The 19,773-nt window shown below is 41.0% G+C and overlaps 1 protein-coding gene across 1 annotated transcript in view; it reads right to left on the reverse strand.

Moving 5' to 3' along the window:
- WNK3 (WNK lysine deficient protein kinase 3) overlaps nucleotides 1-19,773 on the reverse strand; it is a 150,942-nt gene that overhangs the window by 70,940 nt on the left and 60,229 nt on the right. Inside the window, exons 8-10 of the mRNA XM_032756198.2 lie at nucleotides 16,330-16,624; nucleotides 14,899-15,092; nucleotides 14,653-14,802 (exon numbers count right to left, since the gene is read on the reverse strand). Of these exons, the coding sequence (XP_032612089.1) occupies nucleotides 14,653-14,802; nucleotides 14,899-15,092; nucleotides 16,330-16,624 (639 nt within the window). The remainder of the gene's footprint in view (nucleotides 1-14,652; nucleotides 14,803-14,898; nucleotides 15,093-16,329; nucleotides 16,625-19,773) is intronic.

Here is a 19,773-nt window from a genome sequence, read left to right on the forward strand (position 1 = left end):
CGATCTCGGCTCACTGCAAGCTCCACCTCCCGGGTTCACGCCATTCTCCTGCCTCAGCCTCTCCGAGTAGCTGGGACTACAGGCGCCCGCCACCACGCCCGGCTAATTTTTTAATTTTTTTGTATTTTTAGTAGAGACGGGGTTTCACCGTGGTCTCGATCTCCTGACCTCGTGATCCGCCCGCCTCGGCCTCCCAAAGTGCTGGGATTACAAGCGTGAGCCACCGCGCCCGGCCACACAATCACATTTCTATACTTTAACAAGGAACATGTGAAAACTGACATTAAAAACTACAATATTAGCCAGGCGCAGTGGCTCACACTTGTAATCCTAGTACTTTGGGAGGCTGAGGCGGGTGGACCGCTTGAGCCTGGGAATTCAACATCAGCCTGGGCAACATGGCGAAACCTCATCTCCACTAAACGTACAAAAATTAGCCGGGCATGGTGGCACGCGCCTGTAGTCCCAGCTACTTTGGGAGGCTGTGGTGGGAGGATTGCTCGAGCCTGGGAAGTAGAGGCTGCAGTGAGCTGAGATCACACCACTGAACTCCAGCCTAGGCAACAGAGTGAGACCCTGCCTCGGAAAAAAAAAAGAGCACAATTATTTATAATCCTTCAAAATTAAACCAGATACTTAGGCACAAACTTAACAAAAGAGCCTTAGGACTTGTATGCTGAAAATTACAAAATGCTGATGAAAGAAATCAAAGAAGACCTAAATAAATGAAGAGACATATCATGTTCCTGAACTTGAAGGCCCAACATAGTCAAGATGTCAATTTTCCCCAAGTCATGTATAGGACTAATACAATTACTATCAAAATCCCACCAAGGTTTTCTGTGGACATAGACAAGATTATTCTAAAATTTATATGAAAAAATAGAAATCCAGAAGAGCTAAAAAAAAAAACTTAAAAAAAGAATAAAGAATATTGGGTAGCAATCACACTACCCAATATTAAGGCTCTCTACATATAGCTATAGTAGTCAAGAGAGTATGTAATTAACAGAGAGTTAAAAACATAAATGAATTAAACAGAATACAGAACCCAGAAGAAAAGACCCACGCAAATATGCCAAACTGATTTTTGACAGAAATATAAAAGCAATTGAAAGAAAGACAAGCAGTGTTTTCAATTAAACATCTATAGGGAAACTTCCCCCCCCCCAAAAAAAACCCTGAATCTAAATCTCAAAACCATATACAAATTAACATATTACCTTGTGAATGCCTCTAATTTAAAAAACATTAACATAGGCCAGGCATGGTGGTTCATGCCTGTAATCCCAGCACTTTGGGAGGCTAAGGCGGGTGGATCACCTGAGGTCAGGAGTTTACCAGCCTGGCCAACGTGGTGAAACCACGTCTCTACTAAAAATACAAAAATTAGCTGGGCACGGTGGCAGGCAACTGTAATCCTAGCTACTCGGGAGGCTGAGGCAGGAGAATCGCTTGAACCTGGGGGGCGGAGATTGCAGAGAGCCAAGATTGCGCCACTGCACTCCAGCCTGGGTGACAGAGTGAGACTCTGTCTCAAAAAAAAAAAAAAAATTTAAATTGGAAAGCAAAATTAAAACCATCTCTAGTCTCAGATGATATGATCTTATTATAGAAATTCCTACAGAATCTACAAAAAAACTATTGGAGCTAAGAAACAAATTTAGCAAAATTATAGGATATAAGGGCAACTCACAAAAATCAATTGTATTTGTATGCCTTAGCAATTAACAATCCAAATGGAAATTAAGAAAACAATTCCATTTATAATAACAACAAAAATAATAACTTAGGAAAAAACTTTACAAAGAATTGTAAAGACTTGCGGAATACTATGCAGCCATAAAAAAGAATGGAATCATGTCCTTTGCAGCAACAAGGATGAAGCTGGAGGCCATTATCCTAGGCGAACTAACACAGAAACAGAAAACCAAGTATCACATGTTCTCACATATAAGTGGGAGCTAAACACTGGGTACATGTGGACATAAAGATGAAAAGAGTAAACACTGGGGACTATGACAGGGGAGAGAAAGGGATGGGGAAAAAAGCTGAAAAACCATTGGGTACTATGCTCCATATCTGAGTGATGAGTTCAGTCAAACCCCAGACCTCAGCATCATGCAATATACCTCTGTGACAATCCTGTACAAATACTCCCTGATTCTAAAATAAAAGTTGAAAAATAAAAAAAAGACTTATTTGCTGAGAATTACAAAATACTGCTGAAATTAAAAACCAGCTATTTTTTCCCAGCTTTATTGAGGTATAATTGACAAACAAAAATTGTATATATTCAAGATGTACAATGTGATGATTTGCTATACATATACACTGTGAAATGATTACCACAATAAAATTAATTAACATATCAATCACAACACAAAGTTACCCTTTGTACGTGTATGTGTGGTGAGGATACTTAAGATCTCTTTTAGGGCTGGGCACGGTGGCTCACGCCTGTAATCCCAGCCCTTTGGGAGGCTGAAGTGTCAGATCACTTGAGGCCAGGAGTTCGAGACGTCTGGACAACATGGCGAAATCCCGTCTCTACTAAAAACACAAAAATTAGCTGGGCATGGTGGCGTACGCCTGTAGTCTCAGCTACTTGGGAAGCTGAGGCATGAGAATCACTTGAACCCAGGAGGCAGAGGTTGTGTGAGCCGAGATTGCACCCCTGCACTCCAGCCTGAGCAACAGAGTGAGACACTGACTCAAAAAAAAATTTTTTTCAAGTAAATAATACATTGCATCCCTAGAACTTATTCATCTTATAAGTAAAAGTTTATACCCTTTAACCAAGTCTCTCCATTTCTCCTACTTCTCAGCCCTTGCCAACCAGTGTTCTACTCTCTGCTTCTGTGAGTTTGATATTTATAGATTCCACATATAAGTAAGATCATACAGTATCTTTCTGTATCTGGCTTCACTTAGCATAATGTCCTCCTGGTTCATCCATGTTGTCATAAATAGCAGGATTTCCTTCTTTTTTAGTGGCTGATTTCCTGAATTTCCTTCTTTGTGTGTGTGTGTATATATATATACATACATACACATGTGTGTATATATATATACATACATACACATGTGTGTATATATATATATACATACATACACATGTGTGTATATGCACACACACATTTTTGTTATCCATTCGTCTGTCAACACTTAAGTTGTTTCCATATCTTGGCTATTGTGAATAAAGCTGCAATGAACATGAGGCTGCAGATATGTCAAGATACTGATTTCTTTTCGTTTGGATATATGTCCAGAAGTGGAATGGCTGGATTGTATCGTAGCTTTTTTTTTTTAAATTTTTTGAGGAACTTTTATATTGTTTTTGTTTGTTTTTGACACAGGGTCTTGCTCTGTTGCCCAGGCTGGAGTGCAGTGGTGCAAGCACAGCTTACTGCAGCCTTGACCTCCTGGGTTCAAAGGATCCTTCTGCCTCAGCCTCCTGAGTAGCTGGGACTATGGGGTACATGCCACCACACCTAGCTAACTTTTTAATTTTTTTGTAGAGACGAGGAGGTCTCCCTATGTTGCCCAGGTTGGTCTTGAACTCCTGGGCTAAAGTGATCCTCGTGCCTCAGCCTCCCAAAGTATTGGGATCACAGCTGTGAGCCACTGCACCTGGCTTCATACTGTTTTCCATAATGGCTACACCAATTTACATTCCCATCAACAGTGTACAAGGGTTCCCTTTTCTCCACACCTTTGCCAACACTTAAAGTACACCTAGTTTAATGAAAAGACATCCATGTTCCTGGACTCTAAGACTTTATATTATTAAGAGACAATACTACCCTAGCAATATACAAAGTTAACACAATGCCTATCAAAATCCCAGCTGGCTTTTTGGAAACAACTTGACAAGCTGATCCTAAAATTCATGTGGAAATGCAAGGGACTCAGAGGAACCAAAATAGTCTTGAGAAAGGAAAACTAAGTTGGAACACTCATACTTTTATGGTGAATTGATTTTCAACAAGGGTGCCAAGGCTATTCAATGGGTGAATAGTCTTTTGAATAAATGGCGCTGGAAAAACTGGATGTCCACATGGATAGAATGAAATTGGACCCCTACCTCAAACTATATACAACAATTAACTCAAAATGGATCAAAGACCCAAATTTAAGAGCTAAAATTTAAAACTCTTAGAAGAAAATACAGGACAAAATCTTCATGACCTTAGATCAAGCAATAGTTTCTTAGATATGACACCAAAAGCACAAAGTAACGAAAGAAAACACTGAGAAATTGGACTTTATCAAACTTTTAAAAAAAATTATGCCACAAAGGACACCATCAAGAAGGTGAAAAGACAACACACAGAATGGGAGAAAATATTTGTAAATCATACATCTGATAATGGTCTAAGTATCCAGAATATATAAAGAACTCTTATAACTCAATAATAAAAAGACAAAAAGATACCCGATTAAAAACTGGGTAAAGGGGTTAGGCGCAGTGGCTCATGCCTGTAATCCTGGCACTTTGGGAGGCCAAGGTGGGAGGATTGCTTGAGACCAGGAGTTCAAAACCAGCCAGGGCAATGTGGCGAGACCTCATCTCTACAAAAAATAAAATAAAATAATAAAATAAAAACTAGGCAAAGGATTTCAATAGATATTTCTCCAAAGACAATAAAAGAAGATACATGAAGGACCTATATGCATATAAAAAGATGCTCAACATCATTAGTCTTCAGAAAAATGCAAATCAAAACCACAATGAGATACTACATCACACCCACTAGGATGTCTACAATAAAAAAGACACATGGGCCGGGCGCAGTGGCTCACGCCTGTAATCCCAGCACTTTGGGAGGCCAAGGTGGGCGGATCACAAGGTCAGGAGATCGAGACTATCCTGGCTAAGACGGTGAAATCCCGTCTCTACTAAAAATACAAAAAATTAGCCGGGCGTAGTGGCAGGCGCCTGTAGTCCCAGCTACTTGGGAGGCTGAGGCAGGAGAATGGCGTGAACCTGGGAGGTGGAGCTTGCAGTGAGCCGAGATCATGCCACTGCACTCCAGCCTGGGCGACAGAACAAGACTCAGTCTCAAAAAAAAAAAAAGACAGATAACAAGTGTTGGTAAAGATGTGGAGAAAGGGATGTCTTTTCAACAGATGAAGCTGTTAGGATATTCCTAGAGGAAAAATAAAAAAGAAACTTGACCCCTTACTTCACAGCATTCATAAAAATTAATTCAAGATGAACCATGGACTTAAACATAAAACTATAAACCATATGAAAGTTTCCTTGTAACTTGGATATAGGCAAAGGTTTCATGGGCCACAGAAAGTAGTAACTACAATAGAAAAACTTTGATGAATCAGACTTCATCAAAATTAAATACTTTGTCTCATTAAATGAGACCATTACAAAAACGAATGGGCAATATAAAGACTGGAGAATATATTTATAAAACATGTATCTGACAAGGGACTTGTATAATCCAGAATATATAAGGAATTTCTGTAAATCCATAATAAAAAGACAAACATGAGCAAATAAAATGGGTAAATGACTTGAACAGGCACTTCACAAAGAAAGATGTACAAAGGCCAACAAATACATGAAAAGGTACTCAACATCATAGTCATTGGGGAAATACAGATTAAAACCACGTTGAGATACCACTATACAACAACTAGAATAACTAAAATTAAAAATGCTGGTGAGGGTGTGGAGCTCTCATACATTGCTGGTGTTAGTGCAGCCAATTCAGAAAACTTGCAATTTCTTAAAAAGTCAAACACTTATTCTATGACCCAGCAATTCTATTTCTAGGTATAATTCAAGAGAAACGAAAACATGTTTACAAAAAAAAACTTATATAGGGATGTTCATTGCAGCTTTATTCACAATAGCCCAAAACTAGAAATCACTTAGGTGTTTGTGAGTAGAATAGATAAACAAATTTGGTATATCCATAAAATGAAATATTATTCTGCAGTTAAAAAAAAGAATGAGCTGGCTGGGCACAGTGGCTCACGCCTATAATCCCAGCACTTTGGGAGGCTGAGGCTGGCGGATCACTTGAGGTCAGGAGTTCCAGACCAGCCTGACCAACATGGAGAAACCCCATCTCTACTAAAAATACAATTAGCCGGGCGTGGTGGTGCATGCCTGTAATCCCAGCTACTCGGGAGGCTGAGGCAGGAGAATCATTTGAACCCAGGAGGCGGAGGTTGCAGTGAGCCGAGATCAAGCCATTGCACTCCAGCCTGAGCAACAAGAGCGAAACTCCGTCTCAAAAAAAAAAAAAAAAAAAAAGCTACTGATACATACACAACATGGATCAATCTCAAAAACATGTTGAATGAGAGAAGCCTTACACAAGAATATATATTATATTGTTCCATTTATATGAAAGTCTAGAACAAGCTAAGCTAATCTATGGTGAAAACATTGGCTAGGCATGGTGACTTACATCTGTAATTCCAGCACTTTGGAAAGCCAACATGGGAAGACCCTGTGAGCCTAGGAGTTCAAGACCAGCCTGGGCAACATGGCAAGACCCCATCTCTACAAAAAAATAAAAAACTTAGCCAGGCGGAATGGTGTGCACCTGTGGTCCCAGTTACGTGGGAGGCTGAGGTGCAAGGATGGCTTAAGCCAGGAGGTCGGGGCTGCAGTGAGCTGTGTTTGCACCACTACACTCCAGCCTGGGAAAAGAGCAAGACCTTATCTCAAAAAACAACAACAAATAATCAACAGCGGTTGACTCTAACGGGTGTGGAGAAAACTGACTGGGAAGGGGCATGAGGGAACTTTCTGGAGTAATGGCAATATTCTCTATCAGGTGGGCAAGCCACAGCCTTCAGGCCAAATCTGGCACACCACCTGTTTTTGTGAGCAAAGGTTTATTGGAACACAGCCGCGCCTATTTGTTTACATATTTATGGTTGTTTTCATGCATACAACAGCAGAACTGAGTAACTGCAACAGAGATTATATAGCCTGCAAAGCCTACAATATTTACTATCCAGACCTTTACAGAAAAAGACTGTCAACACCTGTTCTATGTCTTGATAATGGTTGGGGTTATATGGGTGTAAGCATTTGTCGAAACTCACGAATTATGATTTATGCATTTTACTGTATATACATTTAAACTAAAAAATATAAATACTGAGTTCTAGTCAATGATATGCATTTATGGATGATGTATACTGATGTTAGCAACTTCCTTTAAACTTTGAAATGCACCAGAAAAATAAAATGGATTAATAAAGGGATAAAGGGGGATAAATAGGTATGTGATAGAGCAAATAGAGCAAAAGTTAACTGTATAATTTAGGTGTTAGGTATATGGGTGTTCATGCTACAATTTTTTCCAATATTCTGTATATTTGAAGTTTTTCTTAACAAGATGTTGGGGAAAATGTTTTAGTTAGGTAAGGAAAGTATACAACACATGCAATCTGCCCACAGAATGAACATTAAAATCCAAAATATTTTGCTAATTACATCTGTGTAGTGCAGGAAAACAAACAAACAAAAAAAGGGGGGGGGAGAAGAAAAAATAGTTTGTTAAACCCCTTAATCTAAAATAAATAAATCCCAGAATAGTATGCCCCTGTCTGAAGAAACTTCAGCTGCAAAGATCTTTATTTATTCTCGCTCAGTCCTGTTAGAAGTCAGCATGCACATACTGAAATCCATTATAATTTATGCCCTTGATGAAGAGGAGATTTTATAAAATACAGAATACCTGAGGTAATAGCTGTTTGGTAGAGTAATATATTATCACTAGAAAATAACTCATACAGCATAGCACACCTTTTATCTAAGGACCTCAAAGTATTTTATTAGCCAAACAACAAATTCAGTGTGTTTTAGATATACCTAAAGCAGGGGAGAAGAGCAAAAAGAATAAGTCAGATTCTCAGTTCTTTGCTTTAATTAATTCAATCAAGGGCTGGGCATGGTGGCTTACATCTGTAATCTCAGCACTTTGGGAGGCTGAGGTGGGTGGAACACTTGAGGTCAGGAGTGCCAGACCAGCCTGGCCAACATGGTGAATCTCTCTCTCTACTGAAAATACAAAAATTAGCTGGGCGTGGTGGCAGATGCCTGTAATCCCAGCTACTCGGGAGGTTGAGGCAGGAGAATCAGTTGAACCAGGGAGGCAGAGGTTGCAGTAACCTGAGATGGCGCCACTGCACTCCAGCCTGGGTGACAGAGCAAGACCCCATCTCAAAAAAAAAAAAAAAAAAAAGCAATCAATTTCCCAAATTAACTAAATCTCACTGAAGCCATCAAAACCTTTTTCTCCAATTCTGGAGGGGAGGGTAACTATCTTACAAAGCGGATGGGTAGTAAAATGATTGAATATGCTGGGTTCAAATGCTAGCTTTCGGGTATGACACTAGAAAAGTTACTTAACCTCTATGAACCTCAGTTTCTTCATCGGTAAAAAAAGGTAATAATGGGATTCCTAGGGTTGGTGTGAGGATGTACATGTAATGCCTTTGGGATAGTATTTGGCAATAAGAATCACTCAATAGTATTATCTCACAAAGGCAAATGCTTTATTATAAATGTAGAACAATAAGAGAACCATAGGTTCCAAACATTTTAGGACTAAAGGAACTTGGAAAGCTACACTTGCCTCCTTGCTGTTTTCCAAACAGAAACTCCTTGCTGTTTCCAGACAAACTTCTCCCTTAGGGCCTTTGCACCTGTTATTCCCTCTGTCTGAAATATACATTATTGACTCCCTCACTTCCTTCAAGTGTCTGCTCAAATGTTACCTTCTCAATGAGACCTACTCTGATGGCCATCTTCCTTAAAACTGCAACCCACTTTCCTCCTTTTCCTGCTCTACATTTTCCCCAAAGCACCTTGTACTGTATAATTTCCTTTTTATAATGGTTATTGACAATCTTTCCCCATTAGACAACAAACCTCAGTGACAGAGGGGGTTTTTGTATTTTATTCACTGTTATATCCTAAGTAGGTCCTCAAAAAAATTTTTTTTAATTGTAGTCATCTGGTCTAATCCCTTCACTTTACAGATGAGAAAATTTAGAAAAGACCTGAATCAAGGTCACTCAGTAAATAAGGAAAAGAGTCAGGAACAGAGACCATGACTCCCACTGAAGTGCTGTATCTATTATAGTTCACTATCATCCTGACCCTTAAACATCGCAGAAAAATCACAATCATCCTTATTTTCCCCCACGAGGATTTACCTTTGGAATTTCTTGGCCTTGTAAATGCTGCTGTGTGTGTGACACAGAAACAGAAATGCTCTGAAAAGCAGTGGAAGCGTCTAGCAGAATGCTAAGTGTCAGGAGATGAACTAAAGATTGCTCATTTGGAAGGGCTATCCCAGAGCTTTGATAGAGGGTCTGCTGTTGTAATTGTGGCTCTGATGACCCAGAAACAGGTGCTAAGCTGTAAGATGGCTACCACTGCGGTTGGTCAGCAGACTGCTGCTGGATGTATGCTGGCTGGTATTGTGCTAGGTTTTTCTGTAGCGGAAAAGTCTGACTGTTATCTAGTGCCTGAAGTACTTGAGGCTGCTCTAAAGGCTGTATTATATATTGTCGTTCCAGGGCTGCCAGTTGCAACTGTTCTTGCAATGGATGTATAATCTGGACCATGTTTGTAACGGTGTTTGGAATACCTGGTAATGGCTGAACTTGCTTAGGTGCCTGTCAATGAGGTACCTGCTGCTGGAGAGCAGCATGTTGACTAAACAAAGATTGCTGTTGATTTATGGGACCTTCCTGAGTAGACAACTGATGGGTTTCCTGTGCTTGTCTATGAGATGAATGAGTCATCTGCTGCTGCTGAATGAAAGCTAAGTGAGAAACCTGGCTTGGTGCTAGATGTGATTGGGAAAACTGTGCTGAGAAATGTGGGGGCTGGATCTGGGCCTGTGAAGAGGCCTGCTGAATGAAGGACATCTGCTCAGGGTTTTGAAGCTGTCCTTCCACTGCCCTCTGAGATATAATGCTAGTTGCCTGGGCCTGAGCTTTTAGCTGCTGGTGTCCAAAACTGACATCTGCTTGGGATGGAGTCGCTGAAAGCTGGACATTAAATAAAGGCTCAGTAGAATGTGTCTGTGTATCTAAGGTTGGTATTAAATATATCCTTTGTTCCAATGTTGAAGAAGAACTACCTTGGGGTTGTGTTAAATAGGCTTGTTGCTCAAAAGTCTGTGCTACAAATGGTGGTACAGAGTATAACTTCTGATGTGCAGAGTTTGTCTGTCATGTGTACTCCCTTGCTATCAGGAGGGCTTATTGTATATACCTGCTGGGTTATGAAGGTTGCATGTTCAGTTGTCTGGATGGTGTAAGCAGTTTGTCCTAAATAAGATACATGCTCAAGAGGCAGTGCCTGATAAGCAGGCTGTTCCATAGGTTGCACAAGGTAAGCTGCCTGGATTGCATATGCTGCCTGGTCTGGAAAAGGTGAGTGAAGCAGAGGTTGCACTAGATAAGCAGACTGCACGTGAGTCTTTGCCAAATATGAGGGCTGTGCTGCAGCTGGGACTGGATAAGAAGTCTGCATAGAATAGGCTGGCTGTGATCTCGGCGGTTGTACAGTGTAAAGAGGATGCTCCAGGACTGGCAGTGAATAAACAGGCTGTTTATGTAGTGGAGCCTGAATTGAGTAAGTTGGCTGTGATGAGTAAGAAGTTTGTTGCTGGGGACATATCACAAAGGGCAGCTGCTCAGGAGCCTTCAATGGGAAGGATGATAATTCTGCAGGTGGCCCTGGAAGTGTGTTGAACAGAATAAGAAGGCTATTCCAGGGGCTGAATCACATTTTCAATACCACCCTTTGGCTGTTGCTGACTTGCAAGAGCTTCAGACTCTTGCAGAATATAATCCTGCTGAACATTTTTCTGTGGAGATGCCAAAATCTTAGGTTGTAAAATTAATGATTGTTGCTGAATACAGGCTCGGAAACAATATTCCTTGCACAGTCTGGCTTTGTGGCCTTGAAGAATCTGAAGTTAGAGACTTCTGATGGGTATGGCTGTGATACTGAATGTATCTTTTGTGAAGGCTGATGGGCCCCTGAATGCCCCCCAATGGAATTAGAAGGGAGCTGAGTTGTACCAGCAGCATTCTGTGCACTGCTCACATGTTGGACAGAAGAATGATTCATCAAAGCTTGAGGTTGATTAACCAGTAAGAAACTAGAAGTCTGACTGGCATCTGGTGCTTTGGTTAATGCCTGATTCCCATTTCTAGGATCACGCTCAAGTTGAAGACGAACTGTTGGATGCTGGGAAGTCATCTGTGAAGCAGAAAATGTCTGAGGAGAAACTGCAGAAAGGATTGGTTGTGGCCAGGCATGGTGGCTCACACCTGTAATCCCAGCACTTTGGGAGGCCAAGGCGGGCAGATCACTTGAGGCCAGGAGTTCAAGACCAGCCTGGCCAACATGACAAAACCCCATCTCTACTAAAAATACAAAAATTGGCCAGGCATGCTGGTGTGCTCCTGTAGTTCCAGCTACTTGGGAGGCTGAGGTGGGAGAACCGCTTGAAGCCAGGAGGCGGAGGTTGCAGTGAGCTGAGACCACACCACTTCACTCCAGCCTGGGTGACAGAGCGAGACTCTGTCTAAAAAAAAAAAAAAAAAAGAAAGGATTGATTGTGGAACTCCAGTAACTGACAAGTCTAAAGTCATAGGTTGGGCTAAAGTTTTTCTATCTGCTCCAAAGGCCAGCTACGGGTAAAAGGAGAATTCAAATTATAAATGCATATACTATGCCCATTTTAATGGGACTTTCCCAGACATATTGATAGAGAAAATAATGCTATGTTCCAAAAATTTCAGCAAATTATCAAAAAGGTGCTAGGTATAGCATTAGTCCCATAAAAATCCTAATACCATGAGTAAATGCTAGTTAACTGAATACACTAAGGGGTTGAGACCAGTCACAGCAATATACCACTCATGGTTTCTTATTTATCGCATTTACTACATAACTCATTCAAACCTTGGCAGAGATTCTGAGTATCCGAATCTGACATCGTCACACACCTGACAGTGGAAGTCCCATGAGAAAGCTCAAAGGATTTCAGTATCATTCCTAAAATGAATATAGATACTCTCTCAAGAAGAGAGGAGAGAGTTGGCAGAAATAAATACTGATTGGATGCAATAATTCCTAGAATTTGGGCTACCATGCTCATAAAAAGACCCATATAATAAAAGTTCTTGCTTATGTGGCTTCTATATATTACGTGAAAAGGGCAGGCTACAAAAAATCGTATGTATGTGATATACATGTGTATATATAAACAAAGTTATACATGTGTACATAGAAAAAAAGATAAATCTAAAAGCTATACCTCAAACATAAACAATAAGTTATCAGCTGGGCACGGTGGCTCACACCTGTGATCCCAGCACTTTGGGAGGCCGAGGCGGGCGGATCACGAGGTCAGGAGATCGAGACCATCCTGGCTAACACGGTGAAACCCCGTCTCTACTAAAAATACAAAAAATTAGCCGTCATGGTGGCATGTGCCTGTAGTGCCACCTACTCGGGAGGCTGAGGCAGAAGAATCGCTTGAACCCGGGAGGCGGAGGTTGCAGTGAGCCGAGATCGTGCCACTGCACTCCAGCCTGGGCGACAGAATGAGACTCCATCTCAAAAAAACAAAACAAAACAAAAAAACAATAAGTTGTCTCTAGCTGGAGAAATAACAAGTAATTTTTCACTTTCTTTTTCATAACTTTATGGGCTTTATTTTAAAATAAGCAAGTAACATTTTGATAATTAAATTTTTGGAACACATTTTAAAATGCACATACCTGTATGCTTATATAAATTGAACCTAAGTTAAATTTAAGCTCCCATTCAACACACTTTGCATTATAGGCTTAGAAAGAGGCAAATCAAACTACCACATGAGCTCAATTATAAATAAGCACCATATCACTTATAAATACTAGCCAAATATCTGGCACCTTCAACTATATCAAACTAAATCTACCCCTAGCAGGTTTTAAATGCATCTGGCATTTGTCAAGTACATGCATGATTTCCCCTAAAAGACTGGGCTCTTTGAGGGCAAGGATCATGTTTATTTTACTTCATATCCCCAGAAGATGGTAATCATTAAAAGTTTCATGATGAAATGATAATATACTAATCTCTTAAAAGATGCACCAGCAACTAGCTAAACCAGGCATTCTCTGTTAGCTAGCAGCTATTAGATCATCTCACTCCCAGAGAGGGAAAACAAATACAAGGTATGGTGGGAGATGAGGGGAGAAAACCAGGTAGTGGTAAAGAAAAATGCAACCATGCATCCAGAATCCATAACCTAGGAAACCAGGATACAGTCTTAATATATATGTTTATTGTGGCACTATTCACAATAGCAAAGACTTGGAACCAACCCAAATGTCCAACAATGATAGACTGGATTAAGAAAATGTGGCACGTATACACCATGGAATACTATGCAGCCATAAAAAATGATGAGTTCTTGTCCTTTGTAGGGACATGGATGAAACTGGAAACCATCATTCTCAGTAAACTATCGCAAGGACAAAAAAACCAAACACCGCATGTTCTCACTCATAGGTGGGAATTGAACAATGAGAACACATGGACACAGGAAGGGGAACATTACACTCCAGGGACTGTTGTGGGGTGGGGGGAGGGGGGAGGGATAGCATTAGGAGATACACCTAATGCTAAATGATGAGTTAATGGGTGCAGCACACCAACATGGCACATGGATACATATGTAACAAACCTGCAGTTGTGCACATGTACCCTAAAACTTAAAGTACAATAATTAAAAAATACATAAATTAATTTAAAAAAAACTCACAAGACTGTTAACTCATTGTCAGAAATCAATAATGCTGACTTTAAGAGTCTGAAAGACAAAAACACTTCTTATTTCTCCTACAGAAATAAACGTGAACCAAAACAAGTCAAGAGTTTAGATGAACATGCTAAAAATTATGAAAATCTATGAAATACTATTTCTAATTAACTGCAACAGACATCCTTCCATGTTCAAATCAGGCTGGAAAAGTTTAATGCAAAGAACAAATAATCATGAATAAGAGGAAGAGATCAGTCCTAAATAAATCTTTTGTCCATATATACTGAGTTCTCTGTTTCTTCTCCAATTATACAAGCAGTATCTCAAGATTCTAGTTACACAATGTTAGACACATTAAGAGGAATGCCTTGGGCCGGGTGCTGTGGCTCATGTCTGTTATCCTAGCACTTTGGGAGGCCGAGGCGGGCAGATCACCTGAGGTCAGGAGTTCGAGACCAACCTGACCAACATGGAGAAACGCTGTTTCTACTAAAAATACAAAAAATTAGCCGGGCATGGTGGCACATGCCTGTAATCCCAGCTACTTGGGAGGCTGAGGCAGGAGAATCACTTGAACCTGGGAGGTGGAGGTTGCGGTGAGCCGAGATTGCACCAGCCTGAGCAGCAAGAGCGACACTCCATCTCAAAAAAAAAAAAAAAAGGGATGTCTTGGGCGAAGGAAAGCATAAACAACTTTTAGCTTTTGGTGACCTTTCTCTAAACTATAATGAATTTATAAAAGAGAACCTTTGCCTGTCAGAAAATCTAGGCAGTGTTAAATTTGTTTAAATGAATACAGAACCTCTAAAATGTGTCTTACCTTTATCTGTGGGACCTTCTGAACAGTTAGTGGGGAAACCTGGGGTTGTGAAACAACTGTCGGTCCAAGGACATGTACAGGTAAAACAGTGGACTGACCTTGAACCAAAGGCAAAATCTGTGGCTGAGTCAGCTTTGGCTGCTTCTGTAACTGTTAAAGTAAGGGGAAAAAAAGATTAAAGATAAACTTTCCCATTTACAATAAATACACCGATTATATATTTAAAAATATAACAGTTCACCTCACCCCTGAAACTTGCTGGTAATGTCCTACTACTTGCTGAGATGAATAAATTTGCCCTGGAACATTTATTTCAGCCTGCGGGATGTTAGAAACCATTTGAGAGCCCATCGTTTGATTTGAGGAATAGGCTACACTGGGCTGACTTGAAGTATCTGAATGTATAACTGATGCAGCTCCTGCCTCAGACAAATTGTCACCTATAACAAAGAAAGTAAGTAACAGGTAGAAGGGAAAACTTGAAGCACAAAATGTCCAAATGGTATAGGTAATGGTGTTTCTTTAATGGCATTTTTACTCTGAGAACCTGACATACCTTCAAATAAAATATTTACACTACAGCATTAATCAAAAACCAGCATGTAAACTCTTATCAAGCAATGAAATGTTGACATTGTGGTATAACTAAAATGTTCTTAGTAAAGCAAACCTAAAAACAGAGAATCAGATAAAAATCAACTCCATTTGCTGGCCATGTCACGTATATCCCTAACTAATCTACACTTGACATAAGGATTTCAGTAAAATATATCATATTCTCTTTCTCCTATAACCTAGAATACTGTCTTTGTAGAACAATAGGTTATTACTATGCAAATACTGTGTCCTTCTGGAAAAGAAAATGCATTACAGCAGAAAATTAGAGGAATTGTGTTAATGTTATACTTGAGCCTAAAATACAAAGGGTCTTAAAGACTAAAAAATTCCTTCTTGAGGAATAAATTTTATCTTTAGTTCTAAATTTTCTTTATTAAAAGATTTATGTGGCTGGGCGTGGTGGCTCATGCCTACAATCCTAACACTTTGGGAGGCTGAGGCGGGCAGATGGCTTGAGCCCAGGAGTTTGAGACCAGCCTGGCCAATATGGTGAAACCCCATCTCTACCAAAAGAAAATACAAAAATTAGCCAGGTGTAGTGGCATGCACTTGTAGTCCCAGCTACTCAGGTGGCTGAGGTGGGAGGATCACCTGAGCCTGGGGAGGTCAAGGCTGCAGTGAGTCATGATCACACCACTGCACTCCAGCCTAGGTGACAGAGCAAGGCCCTGTCTTAAAAAAAAAAAGAAAAAAAAGATTTATGTTAGACCCTCAAAAATGATAATAAGATCATTTTATTTATACCCCAAACGAAACCAGATGCTAGATTATGATCCTTCTGCAACTAGCACCTTAGAAGAATCACTTAACAAAACAGTTTCTTAATTTTAATATAAGGAAACTAGCCGGCTTGTCTATTTCAGGGGTTTTGTAAAAGGCTTGATGAAATGATAGATAACAGAATGCTCTGAAAAACACAGAAGTGCTATTTAAAGATAAGCAAACATATAAAAAGGAAAAGAAACAAAATAGGTCATCGACCACTGCCCTTCAAAATAAATAAAGATTAGGGAATATAATCGCACATGTGTTTGCTTTTACAAGCTGTAACTGTGTTACCTGTAACAGAGGAGCAGTGCTGCTGTGGTTTTCTTTGTAGAAGCTGCTGTCTAACATGTTGATCAACTTCAGTTTCTTCACATTCAGCCCCAGTTTGCTGAGCGGGAGCAGGGGGCAAAGTTGTATTCTGGGGCTGAGGGAACACATTACCCATAGACTTGCACTGAGAATCCCTGCGTTCTTCCAAACAGCCAGCAGGCTTCTTCTCTCTTGTCTTCTTTATCGGTGTCACCCGGTCTCTAATGGATTTAGCAACAGCTTTGGAATCACTTTCATGGAAGAACCCAGACTTGACCTACAAAATATAATAAGCAAACTACTTCTTTAACATTTAAGATTTTAACTTTTTTTTTTTTTTTTGAGACAGAGTCTAGCTCTGTCACCCAGGCTGGAGTGCAGTGGCACGATCTTGGCTCACCACAACTCTGCCTCCCGGGTTCAAGAGATTCTCCTGCCTCAGCCTCCCAAGTAGCTGGGATTACAGGCGCCCGCCACCACGCCCAGCTAATTTTTTTGTATTTTTAGTAGAGATGGGGTTTCACTGTGTTGGCCAGGCTGGTCTTGAATTCCTGATGTCGTGATCCACTGCCTCGGCCTCCCAAAGTGCTAGGATTACAAGCATGAGCCACTGCGCCCGGCCAATTTTAACTTTTTTTTTTTTTTTTACTAGCAGTTATTTTATGCCCCCAAATTCCAAATTAACGGTTGATCTGTTTCTATATTCTCTCTTAAACAAAGACATACATAAATGCCAGAGCCTCTAATTGGCATGAGAAAAATCAATAGTATTACTAAGCATTGTTAAAATAATTCAGGCTTTAAACAAAAACGAACAAAACAACTTGATGTTTCAGAATATGCAGTCTTATCACAGGTAATTTAGAACTGCCATTACGTTTTTTGAAGGATTAAAAAGGTTTCCTCATTCAGCAACATTAAGTGTCTACAATGTGCATAGTACTAAGCACCAGATACAGGTGACTAAGTTGGTCCTTTGTCCTGTATGAGCACACTATCAGGTGGTGTGAAATGGACATAACTTAACTTGAAATGAGCTGCTGTAAAAGTCTTAAGTAGGAGCATGCTGCATCTCTGGAGGTAATAGAGTAAGTGTTTTCACAGAAGAATTCTATTTTATTTGATTTGTTTTTGAGAGACAGGGTCTCACTCTGTTGCCCAGGCTAGAATGCAGTGGTATGATGATAGGTCAATGCAGCCTTGACCTCCCCAGCTCAAGTGATCCTCCCACCTCAGCCTCCCGAGTAGCTGGGATCACAGGCATGCACCACCACACCTGGCTAATTTTTAATTTTTTGTAGAGACAGGGTCTCCCTATATTGCTTGGGCTTTGGTCTCAAACTCCTGGGCTCAAGCAATCCTCTCACCTCAGCCTCCCCAAAGTGCTGGGATGACAGGCATGAGCCACCGCATACAGCCTGGAAGGTAAGTTCTGACCTGCATTAAAGCCAAAAAAGGAACGTGCACACTATTGAGGGATGTGCAGAAGTTTGGAGTGGAGACCAACATTCTAGGCAGAGGCAAGTATGCTAACAGCAAAGTACTACATCTTACTAGGCATTAGAGGAGTGAGAGAAGAAGAAAAGGTTCTGCCTTGTCATCTCAGAGGAACAGGGCTGAACAGTAGAGAAGATCATTTGAGGAGGTACCATGACATATCATTCTCAGTCCTGCAATCTGCTTTAAGATGATCCCTCTTAATCCCCAAACCTGTGCATATGAGATATCACTCCCATCACTGTGTTTGCTATAATACATAGCACAATTGGCCTTAATCTAGGGAGATTATCTCGGTGAATCTTTTACCAGCTGCTGACACTAGAAGGATTCAATATGCCATTGCTGACTTTGAAGATGGGGTGGAGACATGGAAAGGACTGAAGAGTGGCTTCTAGGAGATGAAAGTGGACCCAGCTAATCCCATGTCCCCTGAAGACATGGGATTTAGGAAATCCAAAATTAAATACAGGAGTGAAGCAGAGAAGTCTAGGAAGATGGTAATGGGAAATGCCAGGGTGATAGTTGTGTACCAGATATCCAAAGTAATTATTCCAGTTTAGAACAACAGTATGATCAGAAAGACATGTTAAAGGCTATCATTTCCAGGTTCCCACTGTCATTGCCCCATCCTTCTTTTTAACCTGAGGCCAGAATGCCCAGGTAAGCCTGGCGCAGACAGTTTGTACTCGGCTGGTTTTGAGTGCATGCTGCTGCAGCTCCTGCACACCCTCCCACCAGCACTGCAGCTGCCTGGAGCAGGTGTGGACATGCATTTCACCCCACAGAAGTTGCCTGCTGTGATCTACTATTGAGGGTGGGGGCTGGTCACAGAGAGATTGGAAGCAAAGAGTCAGAGTGGCCCACTCCCCATCAAACCATATGGTAACCAGACAACTAATTTCTGGCCTGCACAATAGCCCTGCTGGTGCCCTGACTGCGCTGAGACATGGGTGTATTTTCCTGGCCTCATTCAGAACCTTACCCTCTGACTTCTCCAGAAGTAGCTCTTGTAAACTCTTAGGGAAACTGAAGCCAGACTCGCTATAACTGAGAAATTCTCTTCAGCTTATCCTCTCCTGGGACTCTTCACCTAATTGTACCAATACTGCCCCTTCCCACCAGCTAGGTGCATGCTTGCCATTCAGTTTTCAAAACAAAACAATATATTACGTACGTAAACTATGATGAAAAACAAAGAAATGAGTAACACAAAAGTCTGGGTAGGGGGCGAGGCACAGTGGCTCACACCTGTAATCCCAACACTTTGGGAAGCTGGTGTGGGGGGGGGGGGGGGGGGGATCACTTGAAGTCAGGAGTTCGAGACCAGCCTGGCTAACATGGTGAAACCGCATCTCTACTAGAAGTACAAAAATTAGCTGGGAGTGGTGGCAGGCGCCTGTAATCCCAGCAACTCGGGAAGCTGAGACAGGAGAGTTGCTTGAACTCGGGAGGCAGAGGTCGCGGTGAGCTGAGACTGTGCCACTGCACTCCAACCTGGGCGACAGAACAAGACTCCATCTCAAAGAAAAAAAAAAATCTGGGTAGATATTACTTACGGTGATGAGGGAGGAAAATGCAAATGAGAGAGGCACTCAGGTGGCTTTTAAGGTAATGGTACTGTTCTATTTCTTAATAAATGTAGAGCTTTATTATTCTTTATACTCTACATACAAATTTAATACACTCTGTCATAGCGATATAGTTCACAACAACATAACAATTTAAAGAAAAAAGGGGAAGGCTGGGCTCGATGGCTCACATCTGTAATCCCAGCACTTTGGGAGGCCAAGGTGGGCGGATCACAAGGTCAGGAGTTCAAGACCAGCCTGGCTAACATGGTGAAACCCCGTCTCTATTAAAAATACAAAAAATTAGCTGGGCGTGGTGGCGGGCTCCTGTAGTCCCAGCTACTCAGGAGGCTGAGGC

This window comes from Hylobates moloch, unplaced genomic scaffold (assembly GCF_009828535.3).
Source record: "Hylobates moloch isolate HMO894 unplaced genomic scaffold, HMol_V3 SCAFFOLD_7, whole genome shotgun sequence".
Lineage (NCBI taxonomy): Eukaryota > Metazoa > Chordata > Mammalia > Primates > Hylobatidae > Hylobates > Hylobates moloch.